Raw genomic sequence first — 21588 nt, forward strand, 5'->3', positions numbered from 1 at the left:
CCTCCAACTTTGCATTAACAAGCATAGAAGAAAATGTAAAACTATAAACAGCTGAAAGTCTCTGATTAGAAGTTTGTTTTCATACTACCAGTACATTGTTTAACATTTTAAAAAGAAAAAGAAATAAATTCAGAAATCATTTTTAACTTACGTTTCTGAAAGATTGAAAACTCGCTGAGGATCTCCCTTCTCAATAGCATATGTAATCGGGTCTCCCTCTCGATCGGTTGCCTTCAGAGAGAAAATATTATTCAATTAACATGTAACTGGTATGTCTCATGCATTGCCAGTTTCATGCTGGTCTGAATTGCCCACTATGCTAGTGGTTGAGGTCAGGCAGGTTCACATTGGATTTGGGCTGACCACAGAAGAAGTACAGAGTTGAAAGGCATTGGGCCATTCCTGTTTATTGGACATTTGCAAAAGCAGATGAGCAAGCAGTAAAACCACCCCTGAGGGAAAGGACCTATAGCCTTATATAGGCTACACACACATGTGGTTTTATGCCACGTGCTCATGTACCAATAATACAAAGTGCTTGCAGCCGAAAAACAAGTGGGCAAGCTTAACCATAGCTGTTTTCCCTACACTCTATATCCCTTTAGGGTTGCTTGCTTTATAATCACCATGACAGGATCTTCCACAACGGTCCCTGTGTGAGGAGTGAAGTATTTTACATACACATTTCACAGAAACAGTAGAGACTACAGCAATAGACTACTAAGGCACAAGCTATACTGCTTCACAATAATGTCCCCCGAGCACTCAAGTGATAATACACTTCTACTTTAGACGGCCAGGTTACAGTTGCCCAGGGAGTTAAGTAGAAGCCCACCTCTAGCCCTTTATGCCATGGTGCCATCAAGGTCACCCATTGTAGGTGGAAGACCTGTACAGTCCGGGGCCATGTTCACTGAAGTCACTGGCCTTTAGAGAGGGCCGTTGGGGCAGGCAGGAGCCCATAGGCCTGCCATCCAAAGCCCAGCTTGAGTCAGGTGTCCTTCTTGCATCTCTGCAACTGGATAGAAGCAGTTGCGCAGTGCAGAAGGGCCTCCACAGGAACCGTCCCCCAATTGGAGACTCTCATTACTGTCTATAAGAGGCATGGACACCCAGCAAGGGAGTCAGACCCCCTCTTGTCATAATTCCTGTTTCAAGAGTCCATTTTACCGCTCAGTAATTAGTCCTCAATAAGAACCCAGGTGTCTGTGCAAATCATCCAAGGTAAAGGTTCATTACAGGCAACTAGCCAAAGAACTCTTTCATGTGGACCTCAGAGCCTTTCCATAAGTGCTCTGTTAGTTGCCACATGACCCGTCCAAACCCCTCAGAAGTCACATAAATGTCAAGCTCACAGGACCTGGTAGATTCAAACATGTCCAAGGCCTGAGTCACCTAGACAGTTCTAAGGGCAATGCCTGCTACACATTAGAAGGGGACTAATGGATTGTCAATTCCACAGGGACCAATGGTCCCTGCCCATTGTCATTAGACAGGTTCCTCAGCCCTCTCCCTATTCAAACTGGAACAATGGGGTTTGGGAATCCTCCTGCCCCTCTGCTGCCTCCAATATATAATCTTGCATCTGTGAGGTAGGGACATCAACAGTTTTCTTGTTAGCTGCCTCCAACATGTAATTTTGCCACCATGTGACGTGAACGCCAACTTCTATTCCAGCCTAAGCTGCCAACAAAGCTCTAAAAGGATTTTATTAGACCTGCCATCTAATTTCTCTTATCTTCCCTGGCCATAATCAAAGCTACCCATATTTGTGTTCAGGTAACCTTTACAGGCCCATTTCTCTAGTTTGTTGGGGCAGTGGGGAACACGGGCAGTAACACGCACAGCCTTACAGTACTGCACTGCTTCTGCCTCTCCCAAATCTGCTATGTCTGTGTAACAGCACTGATGGGCTGCCCAATATAGGGGCCCAACATAGACACCAGTGACCTAAAACGTGTGGATACCTTGCTCCTGAGAATAAGGCTTCTCATCCTTGCAATAAAAACTTCCTCATTTAGCCTATGGGACCACAGGTGGTAAACAGCATTTCTCATACCCAGTACCCAGAGGATCTGCTGAAACTCAGTATATGATTGCCATTGCCTCTTTACCCCTGGTAAAGTTTGGCACTCTGCCAGACATGCACAACCTTTGGAAGAGAGCTTTAGGTACTTCCAGAACTGTAAAAGAACACCCTGTTCACAGCCCCCGACAGGGTAGCCACGGGGAACCACATGCTTAAGAACAGCCACTCCTCTATCCCACTCTTCAAGGGTGCTGCCATCTCCATACCCTGAACTGAATCCTGCCCAATACAGCAGGTATAATGACAGTGGACATTGGATTCAGGCAGACCAAAGAAGAAACATGGAGCTGAAAGGCATTGGGCCATTCTCGTACATTGTAGTCTCTCAATGACAGGCAAGTTATCAGGAAAACCACCTCCAAAGGAAAGTACCTGCATCCTTATATAGGCTACACACACACACGGCTTTCTGCCATGTGCTCACACATAATCATGCAAAGTGCTTGTAGCCGGAAAACAAGAGAGCAAGCCCATATTCAGTACAGTGTAATATCAAACCTTGAAACTAACAGCACGGAATATCTATGACATTCTTATGGCCTAAAGATTAAAAATGAGCTAATGGCAAGATGTAAAATAAATAATTTCATATCTGATCCCAGATCCTAATCTCTCTCCTGCATTCCCCCCTTTATCAAGAAAACAAAAATCAGCTGATTTCAGTCTTCATTATCTCAGGAAGTATCAGCAACTACATCTTCCTACCTGCTCAGACTTAATACCTTGACCTTAACTTACTGTTCTAACTCCCCAGTGTAACCCATCAGATACAGCAGTATCTGGATGTATCTGAACTCCTTCCTTAAAACCACCTTCCTCATGCATTATGGCTGTAGACATCTTACCAGTAGCGCTGCCTTCTCCCTTGCACCCTCATTGCAGTCAATTTCCAATTAAGCTTTCAAAATGACAAAAATCTTATTCCAAGCCAAGATTTTATTTCTTTCGGGTAAACATACACACACACACAATTGAGTAAAGTAAAATAATGAGATACAATGAAACAGCAAACTCCCTACAGTAATATCTTCAAAACATTCCATTTAAATCTTGATTTAAAATTTTTAATTTCATTAAACTAATTTCAATAAAAATTTTAGAGTAAAGAGTAAAAAAATTTTTTAAAAGCATACAAAATGAGTTTGATAGTAGCAGCTTGATATTCTCCTTGTTGTTTATTTGTCAGAAAGGCATTAGCAAAAAATAAGAGATAAAATGAAACTGCAAATAATAATAATTAACTTTTTGAAGGACAGAATTATGCTATACCTGGAGACTGTATTTTATCATTAAAACACTCACATTAGGCTGACCTCTGGTGACGCAGTTGATAAAGCGTCGACCTGGAATGCTGAGGTCACCTGTTCGAATCCCTGGGTTTACCTGGTTTAAGGCACATATGAGAGGTGATGCTCCTGCTCCCCACTCTATATCTTTCCTTCTTTCACTCTTCACTAAAAAAATAAATAAATAAACTCACATTAAACTGTTTCTTTTGGTTTTCTCTTTCATTCATTTTTAGCTGTTATATGTATTGTTATTTTTTTGTTTGTTCATTGGTATGTTTTATTTTAGAGAGAGAGTCAAATTATTATTTTGTGTTTCTATAAATCCCAGAGGAATTAGATTCTGAAGCAAGGTAGCTTTTTGCAAATAATTTTAATTCCAGACTAAGTTTGACTCTTTTTTGCAATGTAATCTACTCTAATATTTAATATTACTTTTATAGGACAAGATTACTGTGAATGTGATGCCATTTTATGTGTATAAGTTGTTAATTTATTATGTTACAAAAATAATACAGTAGTAGAGAAGGATTCTTAGAGGAGTTTAATTATTTTTAGCCAAATTAACTACTTTCACCACAGAGAGACTTTAATATATTTTTTGTTTTGTTTCACTATTTAAATATCTTAGGCTTTTAAGAGTCAATAATTTCCCTACTTCTTTCTTATATGAGGTTATGCCTATATTGCAAACTTATGTTTGTAAAATTATTAGATTTTCTTTTCTAATTTTGACTGTAGTGAGCATTCTCTAAATGATGGGCAGAAATCTATATATGATATCTAATAGTGTATCTTTAAATTAAAATTAGAAACTATATTTCATCCCTTTTCTCATTTAAGCCTTATAATAATCTTATAAGTAAATGAGAAATACATAATATTTCAGTTATATTACTTTTTCTGACACCATTCCAATCAGAGTTCTTCATAATTTACTTAACTAGAAGATACACCTTTTTTAGTTAGAGATAATATTAACTGTTTTATCTTTAAAAAAAACAGTGTAACAGAGTTAATTTTTCTGTGCTTTTTTTTATATTTTCATAATATAACATAAAAATTACTCATCTTCAAAATAAAACCACTTCCTACATTTTAATTTTTATCCTAAGATCAAATCTTAGCCTTTTATTAAAGGTCTAAGAGGACCTGACCAGGCGGTGGCGCAGTGGATAGAGCATTGGACTGGGATGCGGAGGACCCAGGTTTGAGACCCCAAGGTCGCCAGCTCATCTGGTTTGAGCAAAAAAGCTCACCAGCTTGGACCCAAGGTCGCTGGCTTGAGCAAGGGGTTACTCAGTCTGCTGTAGCCCCATGGTCAAGGCACATATGAGAAAGCAATCAATGAACAACTAAGGTGTTGTGAAGAAAAACTAATGATTGATGCTTCTCATCTCTCTCTGTTAATGTCTGTCTGTCCCTATCTATCCCTCTCTCTGACTCTCTCTGTCTCTGTAAAAAATAAAAAAAAAAGGTCTAAGAGAAACATGATAGAACTCATCTTCCCTGGACTTATAATAAAGTTTACTGGGTAGGCTGTTTTCAGCCCTGGCTGTGCCATCTCCTCTCAGGCAATAGACCTAACGACAAAATGAAGATAACCATAATAACACCTATATTCTTCACTCATTAATTCAATAAATACTTATCGAACATCTAATCTGTGTTAAGCACGGGGGCTTCAAAAGTGAACAATAGAAAAAAAATTCTTCCTTTGTGTAGTTTATATTGTTGTAAGGGGAGACAAATAAACAAACAAATAAAGTAATAAATTAAAATGTATATTTTCAGATTCTAGTAAGCTCTACTAAAATATAAACTAATTCAGGAAAGACAGATAGAAAGGGCAGAGTGAGGGTTCTCACATATACATAGGTTATCAGGAAAGCTATCAGGAAAATTTAAAAATGTGTTAAATGCTTGTGAAAGGTGAGAGAGTGGGGAAGGGTATTCCAGGCAGAGGGCATGGCAAATGAAAAGGCCTTGAGGTAGAAACGTGCCTCGTGAGTTGAACAGTAGCAACTGGCTCCTGTTTTACTTGGCCTCAGATAAACAACCTGAGGTTAATACATACCTCACGTTAAATGATTGAGTGGAGCTCACTTTGATATAGCTAGCAGCAATGGAATTTAGTCTTTGGTTTGCTGACACGTTTAGCAACATGATGAATTAAGATAAAGCTAGCTTTCTTTTATTTTTGCTTGAAGGACAAAAAATATCTTTAAAGATCAAAGCAACTACTCCTTCTAGTCTGCTCAACCAAATAAATCACTCCATCTCAATAAGTCATCCATTTTTCAGAATCACCAATCAGGAAACAAAAGTATTAATCAAAGTGTTTAAACACTGGTAAATAGGTATTTTGAAAAAAACTAAACTTCACTAATCTAATATTCAGTTCATGTTAAAGATGAACACAGCCATCAAATACTTTCTTGTAGAATGAGAGTACTTCATGCACACAGAATGATTCTACACATTTCAAAGGACATCTAGACAACATTCTTGCCCTTAGGAATTCTAAAGTAGATAAATATCAACAGACATAGATAATCTTTTCTTTTCTCATTTAGGCAAACAAATTCTGATTTATGTTATTAAACTATTTGAGAGCAAGTATTGTAGTTGTCAGTTCAATACAGCAGAGTTTCCAAAAATGTGTGTGGGCACTCCTGGGGTGAAATTCTTGGCCCTGGGCCTGACCTGTGGTGGCGCAGTGGATAAACTGTCAACCTGGAAATGCTGAGATTGCCGGTTCGAAACCCTGGGCTTGCCTGGTCAAGGCACATATGGGAGTTGATGCTTCCAGCTCCTCCCCCTTCTCTCTCTCTCTGTCTCTCTCTCCGTCTCTCTCTTTCTCTCCTCTCTAAAAAAATGAATAAATAAAAAAAAATTCTTGGCCCTTTGACAAAATGTTAATGTTTTTTTAGTATAATTTAATATGAATTAATGTATACCTTTTGTGGAAAAGAGTGTTTTTGCCACTTATAATTCTGCTATAAAATTTCCTTTTTGAAATCAGTTTATTAAGGTAAAAAGTCAGTTTATTCAATTTTCTAAAAAGTATGCAAATATAACAGATCTGAAACTTGGAACTGCAACTAATCTAAAATGCTACTGTAATATATGAGAATACCTTAAGACTGGTTCTCAAACTTTTTGAAGTTGGGGTGCATTTAAAATCCTACAAATAATTGTAGATGCACTATATACAAAATAAGTTATAATAATTAAGTCAAATATTAAAGAAAAAAATATAAAGTCCAAGCATGCTTTTATGGTAATTAAGCAAAATAAATACTACCAAATTAAATTTATTGACATTAAAACACATTTTTATGTTTCATTTTTTGAGTTATGCTTTTTAGAATTTGTAAAAAAGAGATGTCAAAAAGAACAACAAAAAAAGTTATCTTTTTATATATATAGATACATTCTTAGTAAGATTTAGTGAATTCGGCAAGTCCTGGCACAAATGTGTGAAGTTTTCTCTTTCTTGTGTTTATGAGAAACAGGAGCCTGATGTGTCCTACAAATTTCTTCAATGTTTGGGCATATATTTGAAAGGCAAACTCTCATTTTCTTGTCAATACATTGAAGAATTCCTCTCTTTTTATTCCTAATTGTGTTGAGGGTAGAAAATCCTAATTCACATAAATAGGATGTTGAAAATTATAGTAAAATGTTCAAAGCTTTTTTAGTTATTGCCACATATTCTTCCTTTATACAAATCCAAAAGGCTTTAAGAGACAATTCCTTATGTTTAATCATCAATCCAAAACCCCTACCATACATATCATCTTAACTTTACACCAGGGGTCCCCAAACTTTTTACACAGGGGGCCAGTTCACTGTCCCTCAGACCGTTGGAGGGCCGGACTATAAAAAAAACTATGAACAAATTCCTATGCACACTGCACATATCTTATTTTAAAGTAAAAAAACCAAACGGGAACAAATACAATATTTAAAATAAAGAACAAGTAAATTTAAATCAACAAACTGACCAATATTTCAATAGGAACTATGCTCCTCTCACTGACCACCAATGAAAGAGGTACCCTTCCAGAAGTGCGGCGGTGGGGCCGGATAAATGGCCTCAGGGGGCCGCATGTGGCCCGCGGGCCATAGTTTGGGGACCCCTGCTTTACACCAAACAAAGGATAGAAGAAACTTGCCTCCAGTCTTTCTGGGGAAGATGGGGGGTAGTATAAACAATCCAGCACCACAGTCTAACAGTCTTTTGCAACCTAATCAGGCAAGTGAGGTGGGGGGTTGGGCAGACTGTCAGCTTACAGTCAATTCCCCACACCTCTATCCCCCTAAAATCTAAACTCCAAAAACCTGTTGGTTTTTTTGGACCCCTACAGGCACATATTTCTCTGGAATACCACAGGTCGCACCTGGAAGTCTTCTAAGATGCAACAGTGTGCTCTGCCTTACAATTTGAGAACCACTGCCTTAAGACCTTTAATCCTAGCCATGCATTACAATCTATTTTGCTACTTTATTCCCTCTCTCTCTTTCCTATACAGTATTACTATTTAACACTTTTTCCTCAGGTATCCACCTTAGTCAACCACATCTTTATTCTCAGCTAGTGACCCTAATTACTATTTAACTTAGAAAACTGAAGCAATTTTTCAGATGCTCCCCAGGTTTGATACATACAATTCTGTAACTATATACTCTATCATTTCTCCTATTACTGATAATATGTTATCCAAACTCCAATTTAGGGAAAAAAACCTGGGAGTTTTACATTCTACTTATTCTTTTTAAATTTTTATTTTAATACTATTTTTAAAATTTTTTTATTAATTTTAATTTATTGTTTTAACATGGATTCAAGTGTCCCCCTCAATATAACTCCCTCATCCCCACCCCGTTGTTCCCCAATACCCCCCTTCATCCCCCTCCCCTTAACTCCCTCCTTTCGAGATTTGCTGTCCTGTTATCTATATCTCTGTGTTATGTATATATAGTTTCACTAATCCCTTCACCTTCTCTGATCCCATTCCACATTGCCCTTCCCTCTGACAGCTGTCCCTCTGCTCCCTGTGACCCTGCCTCTGCCTCTATTCTATTCCTTAGTTCACTTTGTTCATTAGATTACACATATAAATGAGATCATATGATATTCGTCTTTCTATGCCTGGCTTAATTCACTTAGTATAATAATCTCCAGGTCCATCCATGTCATCGCAAAAGGTAAAATTTTCTTCATTTACATGACCACATAGTATTCCATTGTGTATATGTACCACTGCTGTTTAATCCACTTGTCCACTGCTAGACACTTAGGCTTTTTCCAGATCTTGGCTATTGTAAACAATGCTGCAATAAACATGGGGGTGCATATCCTCTTTTGAATTAGTGATTTGGTATTCTTAGAATATATTCCTAAAAGTGGAATAGCTGGGTCAAAAGGCAGTTTCATTTTAATTTTTTTGAGGAAAAGCCATACTGTTTTTCACAGTGGATGCACAAGGCTGCATTGCCACGAGCAGTGCAGGATGGTTCCCTTTTCTCCACACCCTCGCCAGCACTTATGTGTGTTGATTTGTTAATGAGCACAATTCTGACAGGTGTGAGGTGGTATCTCATTGTGGTTTTAATTTGCATTTCTCTGGTGATTAGTGATGTTGAACATTTTTTCATAGGCCTATTGGCCATTTGTATGTCCTCTCTGAAGAAATGTCCATTCAGGTCCTTTGCCTATTTTTAATTGAATTGTTTACCTTCCTGGTGTTAAGTTTTAGAAGTTCTTTATAAATTTTGGTTATTAACCTCTTATCAGACGTATAGGCAAATATGTTCTCCTTTTGTGCATGTTGTCTTTTTATATTGTTCATGGTCTCTTTTGCTGTGTGAAAGCTTTTTAGTTTAATATAGTGTCATTTGTTTATTTTGTCCTTTATTTCACAAGATTTTGGAGATAAATCGGCAAAAATATTGCAATAAGAGTTATCAGAGAGTTTACTGCTTATGTTTTCTTCCAATATGTTTATGGTTTCACAACTTACATTTAAGTCTTTTATCCATTTTGGTTTTATTTTTGTAAATGGTGTAAGTTGGTGGTCTAGTTTCATTTTTTTTTTTTTTTGCTTGTACTTGTCTAATTTTCCCAATACCATTTATTAAAGAGACTGTCTTTACTCCACTGTATGTTCTTACCTCCTTTGTCAAATATCAATTGACCATAAAGGCATGGGTTTATTGCTGGGTTCTCTGTTCTGTTCCATTGATCTCTATGCCTGTTCTTATTACAGTACTAAGCTGTTTTGTTTACAATGACCTTGTAGTATAACTTGATATCAGGAAGTGTAATTCCTCCCACTTTATTCTTCATTTTCAAGTTTGCACGAGTTGTTTTTTGTCTCCATATAAATTTTTGGAATATTTTATACCTTTGAAGTATGCCATTGGTATTTTACTTTTTTTTTTTTTTTTTTTTTTTTTTTGTATTTTTCTGAAGCTGGAAACGGGGAGAGACAGTCAGACAGACTCCCTCATGCGCCCGACTGGGATCCACCCGGCACACCCACCAGGGGCAACGCTCTGCCCACCAGGGGGCGATGCTCTGCCCCTCTGGGGGGTCGCTCTGCTGCGACCAGAGCCACTCTAGCACCTGGGGCAGAGGCCAAGGAGCCATCCCCAGCGCCCGGGCCATCTTTGCTCCAATGGAGCCTTGGCTGCGGGAGGGGAAGAGAGAGACAGAGAGGAAGGAGGGGGGGTGGAGAAGCAAATGGGCACTTCTCCTATGTGCCCTGGCCGGGAATCGATCCCGGGTCCCCCGCACACCAGGCCGACGCTCTACCACTGAGCCAACCGGCCAGGGCCGCCATTGGTATTTCAATAGTAATTGCACTAAGTTTATAGATTGCTTTGGGTAATATAGACATTTTAATATTTATTTTTCCTATCCATAATCATGGTATATGCTTCCACTTGTTTGAATCCTCCTTGATTTCTTTTATCAATGATTCATAATTTTCTGAGTACAAGCCCTTTACCTCTTTGGTTAAATTTACTCCTAGGTACTTTATTTTTTTATTGCAATAGTGAAGGGGATTGTTTCCTTAATTTTTCTTTCAGACAGTTTTTTATTGGTGTATAAAAATGCCACTGATTTCTGAATATTAATTTTATATCCTGCCACCTTGCAGAATTTATTTATCAGGTCTAGTAGGTTTTTGACTGAGACTATTCTATGTACAGTATCATGTCATCAGCAAATAATGACAGTTTTACTTCTTTCTTTATTTTTTTGTATTTTTCTGAAGTGAGAAGTGGGGAGGCAGACAGACACACTCCCACATGTGCCCAACCAGGATCCACTGAGCATGCCCACCAGGGGGCATTGCTCTGCCCATCTGAGGCATTGCTACTCTGCAACTGGAGCCATTCCAGTATCTGAGGTGTAGGCCATGGAGCCATCCTCAGTGCTCAGGCCAACTTTTGCTCCAGTGGAGCCTTGGATGCGGGAAGGGAAGAGAGAGATAGAAAGAAAGGAGAGAAGGAATGGTGGAGAAGCAGATGGGCACTCCTCCTGTGTGTCCTGGCCGGGAATCAAATCCAGGACTTCCACATGCTGGACCAACACTCTACCACTAAGCCAACTGGCCATGGTGATAGTTTTACTTCTTTTCTAATTTGGATGCCTTTTATTCCTTATACTTCAGCTGTTGGTTTCATTGATCTTTTCTATTGTTTTTTTAGCCTCTTTATCATTTATTTCTGATCTGATTTTATTATTTCCTTCCTTCTAATTCTTTTGGGTTTTTTTGTTGTTCTTTTTATAGTTCTTATAGATTCACAGTTAAGTTGTTTATTTGAACTTTACTTTGCCTCTTAAGGTATGCCTGTAATGCTATAAACTTCCCTCTCTGGACTGCTTTTGCTGTGTCCAATAGATTTTGATTTGTTGTATGTTTATTTTCATTTGTTTTAAGGAAATTTTTTATTTCTTTCTTGATCTTATTGTTAACTCATTTATTATTTAATAACATGCTATTTAGCCTCCAGTTGTCTGAATGTTTTTCAGTTTTTTATTGTAGTTGATTTCTAGTTTCATGCCATTGTGGTCAGAGAAGATGCTTGATATGATTTCAATCATCTTAAATTTATTGAGACTTGTCCTAGCATGTGGTCTACCCTAGAGAATGTACAAGGCGCACCTGAAAAGAATGTATATTCTGCTTCTTTGGGGTGAAATGTTCTAAAGATATCTATTAAATCCAGTTGATTTAGTGTGATATTTAAGGCCACAGTTTGTTTGTTAATTTTCTGTCTCGAGGTCTATCCATTGGTGTTAACGGGGTATTAAAATCCCCTAATATTATAGTATTGCTGTTGATCTCATCTGTTATGTTCATCAAAATCTGTTTTATATATTTAGCTGCTCCTATATTAGATGCATAAATATTTACAATGGTTATATTCTCCTATTGGATTTCTTTTTTTATCATTATGTAGTGACCTTCTTTATCCCTTACTATATAGTCTTTGTTTTAAAGGCTATATTGTCAGATATGAGTATTGCTACCCCAGCTTTTTTTCATTTCCATTTGCATGAAATATTTTTTTTTTCATCCATTCACCTTCAGTCTATGTGTATCTTTGTTCTGAGGAGGGTTTCTTGTACATAAAATTTATACAGGTCTTGTTTTCTTATCCATGCAGATACCCTATTACTTTCTTTGTGTGTGTGTGTGTGTGTGTGTGTGACAGAGACAGAGAGCGGGACATATATGGACAGTTAGAGAGGAACAGAGAGAGATGAGAAGCATCAATACTTCTTTGCAGCACCTTAGTTGTTCATTGATTGCTTTCTCACATGTGCTTTGACCAGGGGGCTACAGCAGACCAAGTGATCTGTTGCTCAAGTAAGCAACCTTGTGCTCAAGCTGGTGAGCCTTGCTCAAACCAGATGAGCCTGTGCTCAAGCCAGCAACCTCGTGGTTTTGAAGCTGGGTGTTCCATGTTCCGGTCTGACACCTTATGCAATGTGCCACTGCCTGGTCAGGCTACCCTATGTCTTTTGATTGGAGCATTTAATACATTTACATTTAAAGTTATTATTGATATGTATTTATTTACTGCCATTTTATTTTTTAAATCTACTATCCTAGTATTCTAGATTTTTTTTCCTCTTTTTATAGCAGGCCCTTTAACATTTCTTACCATACTGTTTTGGCTTTAATGAATTCCTTAATATTTTTGTGTTTATTTTTTTAAATTTTTTTCTATGGAAAGCTTTTTGTTTCTCCTTCAATTTTAAACAATAGCCTTGCTGGATAAAAAAAGTCTTGGTTGTAGGTTCTTGTTTTACGTCACTTTGAATGTTTCTTGCCAATCCCTTCTGTCCTCAAGTGTTTCTGTTGAGATGTTGGATGTCATCTTTATAGAGCTCCTCAGTAGGTAATTAACTGCTTTTCTCTTGCAACTTTTTGTATTTTTTCTTTGTCTCTTAAGTATGGCATTTTAATTATGATGTTTCTTGTTATAGGCCTCCTTAGGTTCCTCTTTACTGGGACTCTTTGTGCTTCCTTAACTTCTGTGACTTTTTCCTTCATCAATTTTGGGAAGTTTTCAACTATGATTTCTTCAAACAGCTTCTCTATACCCTGTTCATTCTCTTCTCCTTCAGGAAGGTATATGATGCAGATGTTATTTCTCTTCATGTTGTCACAGAGCTATCTTAGATTTTCTTCAGTTTTTTTGAGCCTCTTTTCTTTTTTCTGCTCTGCTTCTGTTTTTTATTTTATCTTGTCCTCTAAATCTCTGATTCAATCCTCTGCTTTACACATCCTGCTGTTGATCCTTTCTAGTGCAGTCTTCATTTCTGATATTGTATTTGTCATTTCTGACTGGTTCCTTTTTTTATTTCAGTGTCTTTTTGGATGCTTGTTGTCTCTTTATTTAGGTGCTCATTGTGTCCATCCATTGTCTCTCTAAGATCCTTGAGCATCTTAAAAGTTATTATTTTAAACTCTGCATCTGGTAGTTTGGTTACTTTATTTCATTCAGTTCTTTTCCTGGGGATATCTCTTGTTGATTCATTTGAGTCATATTTCTCTGTCTGCCCATTTTGTTTGTGTATTAGGTAGCACTGTCTGACTTTGACTTTTTTGTGTAGTCTTTATGAAGAAGATGGGTTCAGTCATATAGAATTACAGGCCACTTATTTTCCTTGTTCTAGAAATGTTTCTTATGGGTACTATTTTCCCTCTTATTGTATGTGAAAATTAAGTGCAGCTGGTCATTTTATGGGTATGGTTATCGCATCAGGCTGACTGGCTCTAAGGGTCAGCCTTGATCATGTGTATTACCCACTGTGCAATGTCTGTCTTATTGTGCATATTTATTCTCCACAGTGTCTGGTGCCTGCTAGACTCCTCCTTTGAGTGTGCTGCTTGTGTAGGTAGTTGAGTCTAGGATTGGTGTTGTCTGCCACCCACTACCACTTGTGTTGGTTCTAGATCTTCTTGGGTTGTTGTCAACTGTTGTTTGTAACCTGCTGCAGGCTACCAGTCTACAGCTATTGCACTTTTCACTGTTTATGTCTGCATTTTCTCTGCCTAAGTACTATGGGAGGGGAAAACCTTTGTATAAGGATCAGCGTCCTCCTGCTTAGAGATAACAGGAGTTTCTTAGAAGCCCCAAGTTCCGTAAGATTTGTCTCAATTTTTCAGGTGCTCCTCCTCCTCTTGCAGCTGTCTAGTTTTCCCACAGAATTTTCTGTAGTAAGATGTAGTGAGTGCTCAGACTGGCCTCATCAAACCAACCCCTCTACAGGTTGCACACTTGCTGGGTTAGGGCTGAGATTGTGAATAAAACGGTAGTGGGACCTTGTACTTCTGGGGTCTTCAGGTCAGGAGCTCAGTATGGGGAATGAGGCCCCTACTTCAGAGATTAGTCCTTTAGCAGCTGCTAGATACTCAAATTGTTCTTCCCAACTAGGTGAGCAGCATGTTCAGACTGAGTGTGGCCAACAGTCCCCTCTGCAGAAGCTGTTTCAGCTGGTGAGACCCTTGTCTCAGGGAGGAAGACTAAGAGGATCCTCTCCTGGGGTTGAATCTGCCCCCCCAAAGGTGGCTAAGCCCCTCAGCCAGATCCAACAATAGACTCACAGGTACCCACAAATTAAATATCCGTGTTCCAAGCCTCTCTCCCTTTCCCCTGTGGAATCTAGGCCGGCAGGTCAGAATATCCAGCTCCCAGCCTGGTTGACTGTGAAGCTCCACTCTATCCAATGTACATGAGCTGCTGTGCTGGTCCTGATCACGGAGAGTGTAACTTACCTCAGCTGGGCAAGATGAAAAGCCTTTCCTTAGAATGCCACTCTAGCAAGGTTTGTTAGGTCCTGAACCAATGCTTTCCACAGCTGGGCTCTGGATGTGCCATTGCTGGGCCTCCCTAGCAGGAACCTCAAACCAACCAGGGGAAGACAGTGCCCATGACAGGTCCTCAGCAACGTCCTTGGAGATACAAGCAATCCAGAGTTTGTGGCTGCCTCTGCTGGGCCCAGGTGTACATGGAAATACTCCTAGGCTGGCTTTTACCCACTCTGGTCCTGGGGAAAAGTCTGCTCAAACAGCCAAGTTTCCCTGAAAATTGTCTCCTGCAGCCTGTCTGCTGGCTGCCTGTTGGGCTCAGCTACTGAATAAACCTCTGCTAGAGTCTAGAGCCTACAGCAATTCAGGGATTAGGAAGGATGGTGGGTGTGGCTCCACTGCTGGGCGCCAGGTGTCAGTCTGTCCAGACTTCTTTCACAGACTTTAGTAGGGTGTATTCCCAGGAGTCCAGTGTGAGTGGTCTCTGAGACCCTGAGGTGTGGTCTGCTTGCTCTCTGAATATTTTCTACTGAGTCTTTGTGAGGTAAAGCACCATTCTTAGAGTCAGGAGCATTTGGGGGAACACTCTGGTCTCAGCACCAGAAAACTGAGCCACTGATGCGCCCCCTGCTTCCTGGCCTCTCAGAACAACCCATCACCATGACTGGGGTAGGAGAGACTCTCGAGGGCAGAGCAGTTCCTTTTCCCCAGGCTGATGCTGCACAGAGGTTGACTCTCTTCCCAAAGAAGATGGTGACTACAGTATTAGATAATAACTCAGTACAGGGGTTTTGGTGGCTGTCCCCCACAGTGTCTCTCCCTGGGCCTCCAACTTTACACTCTCCTCACAGAACTACAGTCCTCTCAGCTCTCCCTCCACCAGAGCCCCGGATAAGTGGCTGTGAACAAGATTTTCTGCGTGGGCCCTTTAAGGTGGAGAATGCATCTCGGAGAGCTCAGTCTCTTCCTTGCAGACAGAAACCCTGTTCTTTTAACTACCAAATGCTGTCTGGGCCCTCTTCTAGGCTCTGGGGCTCTAGGCAGAGGTTCTGGACCTGAGGCTGAGCACCCACACCTCTCAGGGTGACCCTCCCTGCAGTGATAGTCCTTCTGGACCCTCAGCCACCACTAACTCCTGGGAGCAGGGCAGCCCTTTCCTCATCTCCACACTTTATACCAGTCTCGTGGTGGCTTCTTCTTTAATCCTTGGTTAGAGACTCCATTTCCTTTAATCCAAGGTTGTTTAATCAAGATGATTGTTGTTAAATTAAGTTATAATTCAATTTAGTCCTGGGAGGTGGCATTTGGAACATCATCCTACTCCAAAGCCATCTTGGAATCTACATTCTACTTTTTCTAATTATATTCATTATCTCTTAACAACATTTCAATCATTCCAACCTTCCCCCAAATAATGCACTGAAACTGCTCTTTTCAACATTACCAGTGTATCTTTATTAGTAAAACCACAGATCAGTTCACAATATTTGTTTATATCTGTTTTTTTTTGGTTTGTTTTTAATGTGACCTATTGGCAGCATTACACATAATTATTGATCTCCTTCTGGTTGATTTACTTTCCTCACTTTGCTTTCATGATATATGTTCTTTTGGGTCTCCATTCTTGGTTTTCTTCATTGCCTTTGCACCTTAAAATCATTTTTATCATCTACTACATTCATGTCCTTAAGAACATCATCCTATATTAAAGTTCTAAATAATATTTAAATTCTCAAGACTTTATATGCATATGTCTAGCTCATATTTCTTCCCCAACTCATATCAAACTATCTACAGCTTTTATTAGACATCAAAAGACATTCCAAATTTAAAAAGTACAGAATTGATTTACTCCTTCTCTGACATTCTTTTCTTCTGATTAATGGAAATGAAATCCTTTGATGATATCTCATTACCAAACCCTTAGTGTCTACCCACAAAATAAGACAAGATGGAAACCACTTCTCACCATTTCCAGAATATCACTCTAATCCTTGTCTTGTCTATTATAATAGTATGTCAATTTTCACAATTTCTTACATGCTTGCACCATAGCATACTCTCTGGAGAATTCATAATGATTCCTTTAAATTTTGTTTATTTATGTCACTGCTCCATTCAAATTCTTTCATTTCAGTCAAAATAGTTATTTCCATACCTCCCTTATTACTGGATTACTATATTTCTAAAATTTTCTTCTTTTTTTGATAAACTTTTCCCCAGATACCCATATGGCTTAATCTCTCACCTTCTTCAACTCCTAGCTAATATCACCTCAGTGAAATTATCACTGATAAAATTGTAATCCCTCATGTACTCTCTCTATTTTTCTACATAGAATATATCAACTTTAAAAATTCTGTATAACCACTGGTATATTCTGTAATAGTTCTTCTCCTCCTATTAGAATGTAAGCCCAATGAAGGCAAATTTGTTGTCTGTCTTGCCATTGATATGCTTTAGTACTGTTTGGGACTGCCTTTGCAACTTCTATAATTGAAAGGGTAAATTTATTTCAGTGAAAAATAGTGAACCAGTTTTGCCTTATATTTCAATCAACTATATTTGTAGTAAAACATTTTTTGACTTGATATTTCTCTTACATATTGCATGTGTAGCACTCAATTTGAATTTGTTGAATCATTTTTCTTTTTAGCAAGAGAGACAGAGACAGAAAGAGTGACATATAGGGACGGACAGACAGGAAGGGAGATGAAAAGCATCAATCAACTCAGAGTTGTGGCACCAGAGTTTTTCATTGACTGCTTTCTCATAGGTGCTTTGACCAGTGGGCTACAACTGAGCGAGTGACTCCTTGTTCAAACCAGCGACCTTGTGCTCACGCCTTGGTCTTCAACCCAGCGACGATGGGGTCATGCGTATGATCCCATGCTCAAGCCAGTGACCCTGTACTCAACCTGGTGAGCCACCACTTAAGCCAGCATACTCTGAGTTTCTAATCTAGATCCTCTAAGTCCGAGTCCAATGCTATATACACTGCACTATCACCTGGTCAGGCAATTTGTTTAATATTGGGAGAGAAAAGAGTAAGGGATGTCTCTGTATACAGTGTGCTAGCTCTATTCCACAACTTAAGACTAAATGTCCTATTTTAAAACACACTTTAGTGGAGTATTAGCAAGTGTTTCATTAAAGCCAATTAATGTTTTAGTTATCTTTATATGTAAAATCCAAAATTTTCTCATTACATTATATAAATTATACATGAATGATAATTGCCAAAATTAGTGGTTAATGATAATGTGGATTACATAAATGAAGTATAAGAACCAGAAAGTCTTTTGTCTTTTGGAATGGTGCCCAAGTTGATTCCATAAGAGAATGGGTTCAACCAAAGAATTTAGAATTTCTTATTGCCTGATAATAACTATAATATTAACTGAGTTCTGTTTCTAAAGTACTGTTTAGTTTGAACTTAAATGTAAGATATTGTCAGGCACATAAAAGAAAAATATTTCTTGCTAATATATATGTTTGTGTGTAGTAGTATTTGGCCTGAGATATACTTTACTAAGTAGTAGCAGATTGTGACAGAGAAAACTAGTCCACTCTTTCCGCTATATATTGGTAGTTACTAATTATTACCAAGGGTAATATAATTATTGCGGAAGGATATTTGGCTCTGGTCATTTCACAACATTCAACACTTGGTAATAAACTGAATTAATAATTCATCAACATTTTTAAAGCTAAAATATATATCTCTATAAGATAGCTCTTGTTCAGTTTTAAATAAATTAAAGGGCTATCCTGTTTGTTTGGTTTTAGTTTTCAGACCTGTGAAGATAGAGTGACCTTGAAAATCTATACTTAAATTCTTACATTTTAGATCAAGGGTTTCTTAAGCCCTGCCTCAGAGTCAACAGACTTTTCTAACTAGTTAATTTCCCCAAGCATCAGCACATTAAAACCAGATTTTCAAAATAATAGAGTTAATAAAGTTAGACAAACTAATCTAAGTAAGTACTTAGCTAATGATCTAAGCATATTCATTTATACTACTATAAAAAAGAATATAGTCAAGTATAGGGATCAGTGTCCAATTTTCAACTAAGTCTCTTACATCACAGAAAGAATATAACAGGATATTCTGCTCAGAGTACACTGAGTTCAACAAACAAGCAAAACAGAACAAAACAAAATAAAACCTATTGGGCAACTATTATAAACAAAATATTTAATTATGAGCATTAGAAATGTTATATATTATGCAATACAGTCCACATTTGGAGAAGATTCCAATAATTAGTGACAGAATTACTAAGATTAAATAACATTCAATATACTTTGGTTAAGTATACACTTGTAAAAATAATCCAGAGCTGTAATTGTAAGATTGAAGACCTAGTTCTAATTATCTCACTTTTAACTAAATGAATTGGACTGTATCAATAAACCTATATTTCAAGTGTAGAATGAGGTAAAAAACTTAAAATGTATATTCTATATAGTTTACATGGAATCAGATGAGGCAATAGATACTTAGAATACTCTAGAATTACATTCAAATGGAAACTATTGTCTAAAGAATTAAAATAAGTTGGTAGCTAAGATCTTCGACTTTGCAGTACAAAAATAATTAGTAATGAAATCTGTCACTTATTAGCTATGCTTTTTTTTCCAGCACATCACCAAACCTAATTATGTTTTAGTGACTCCATATATGATATTGAAATAGACTGGTATCTAAGGGAAGTTGTAATGATGGACTAGTTCATATCAAGGATGCAGCTTAGTGTATTTCATGTACTTAATAAATTATACTGATGTTGAAATCAAGAAAGATAAAAATGCATAATACAATTTAAAAAAATTCACAATTTTTGTCTTTTTAAAGAGACTATACTTCAGCCATCAAGAGAACTCATTTTTATGGAAGACTCAACAATGTACAATAAGTATGTTACCATGTCAGCAAAGAGATAAAACATAAAATTCACCCTCTCTAACCACTTGAAGATTAAGTTTTTCCTAGTCTTACTTACAAAAATTTTTGCCTATAAGAATGTGGATAGGCCCTGGCCAGTTTGCTCAGTGGTAGAGCATCGGCCTGGCGTGCGGAAGTCCCAGGTTCGATTCCCGGCCAGGACACACAGAAGAGGCACCCATCTGCTTCTCCACCCCTCCCCCTCTCCTTCTTCTCTGTCTCTCTCTTCCCCTTCCGCAGCCAAGGCTCCATTGGAGCAAAAGATGGCCCAGGTGCTGGGGATGGCTCCATGGCCTCTGCCCCAGGTGCTAGAGTGGCTCTGGTTGCAACAGAGCAACACCCTGGATGGGCAGAGCATTGCCCCCTGGTGGGCATGCGGGAGTCTGTCTGACTGCCTCCCCGTTTCCAGCTTCAGAAAAATACAAAAAAAAAAGAATGTGGATAATCTAGAACTGATTGTTCTCTATATTCACTTTACATCTTGATTAATAGAGATAAAAATCTCCAGTAAATATCTGAAAAATTGCATCCAATAGTTTCACATTGATTAATTAATACATTGGTCCTGGAAAAGCAGGGATGGCTGTAATGTGTATGGGATGTAGTGAAATGAAAAAAAAGTCAGGCTTTACCACTTGAAACTAAAGAATAAAAATTTACTAAACTTCATAATTTACAACAAATAATTCACAATCTGCATTATTCTAAGCCAATAAACAGGTCCAATTTATGGACCTGTTTTCTTCATAAATTTTTGAATACATTTTTCATTCAAAAATTAGCAAGAATAAATCAGACAATAGACATTTCTTGAATGGCAGAGGGAAAAGATATGTGTACCCCTTTCACTAAATGAGCATAGCTATTAAAATAATTTAAAAATTAATCTAACTATCTTGAAAATTTTCTAAGACCATACAATAACTAAAGAAACACTGATTTAAGATAATCTACTAAACCTCAGTAGAGTAAGAGTCTGTGACATAGCAAGCTGTTTCCCTACAAACTCCCATCCACACAGTATAATGAAAGCTTTATTTCTTATAGGTGCAGCCAGAATCATAGGACTCGTTCTACCTGCCAGCTCCAGTCTAAGACTATGGTATCTCCATGGAGAGACAGGGAAATAGCATATCACTGTAGCCCCAGCTTCATGATGCAGAAGCCCAGCATCTGAGTAACCTGCTCATCTTTCTATGTATACAATGGAATAGAACTAGAAATCAGTCAAATCATTAAAAAATTTAAAATTCAGAAATATGTGGATATTAAATGAGAAAGTCCTAAATATCAAATGGGCAAAGAAAAAAAATACAATTCAAAAAGAATAAAATTTCAAAAAAATGATTAAAAATGCATATACACTATAATGTATGTGATACTACCAAGCAGTTCTTGGAGAAAATTTTACAGCTGTAAACATTTGTTTTTAAGCAGGGAAAATTCTCAAATAAATACTTTTTTATATTAAGACATTGGAAAATGACCAGCAAAATAAATCTAAACCAAGCAAAAAGAAATAAATAATAAAATTAGGATAAAAATTGATGAAATAAAATAGAAAAACAGCAGAGAAAAATCAATGAAAACAAAAATTGGAATTTTGAAAGGTCGACAATACAAACAAGCCTCTACTGGGATTGATTAATAAGCCAGTCAGAAAAAGACAACTACCAGATAATTTCATTTATATGTGGATTCTAATGAACAAAATAAAAATAAACTCAGAGATCCAGAGAACAGACTGACAGATTTCAAAGGGGAAAGGAGTAGAAGCTGGGTGAAAAAGGTGAAGGGATTAAACAAAGAAAAAAAAAGACCTCACAGACACAAATGAAAGTATGGTGATTGCCCGAGAGAAAGAAGGTCGGAGGAGGTAGAAGAAGGTAAAGTGGTCCCTGGCCGGTTGTCTCAGTGGTAGAG

At 37.9% G+C, this 21588-nt stretch overlaps 1 protein-coding gene across 1 annotated transcript in view; it reads right to left on the reverse strand.

The window, feature by feature from the left end:
• The window catches only part of PCDH15 (protocadherin related 15), a 1001489-nt gene that overhangs the window by 304701 nt on the left and 675200 nt on the right, over positions 1-21588 (reverse strand). Inside the window, exon 16 of the mRNA XM_066348814.1 lies at positions 152-231. Coding sequence (XP_066204911.1) covers positions 152-231 — 80 coding nt within the window. The remainder of the gene's footprint in view (positions 1-151; positions 232-21588) is intronic.

The sequence above is a fragment of the Saccopteryx leptura genome, chromosome 9 (assembly GCF_036850995.1).
Source record: "Saccopteryx leptura isolate mSacLep1 chromosome 9, mSacLep1_pri_phased_curated, whole genome shotgun sequence".
NCBI classification, from domain to species: Eukaryota; Metazoa; Chordata; class Mammalia; order Chiroptera; family Emballonuridae; genus Saccopteryx; species Saccopteryx leptura.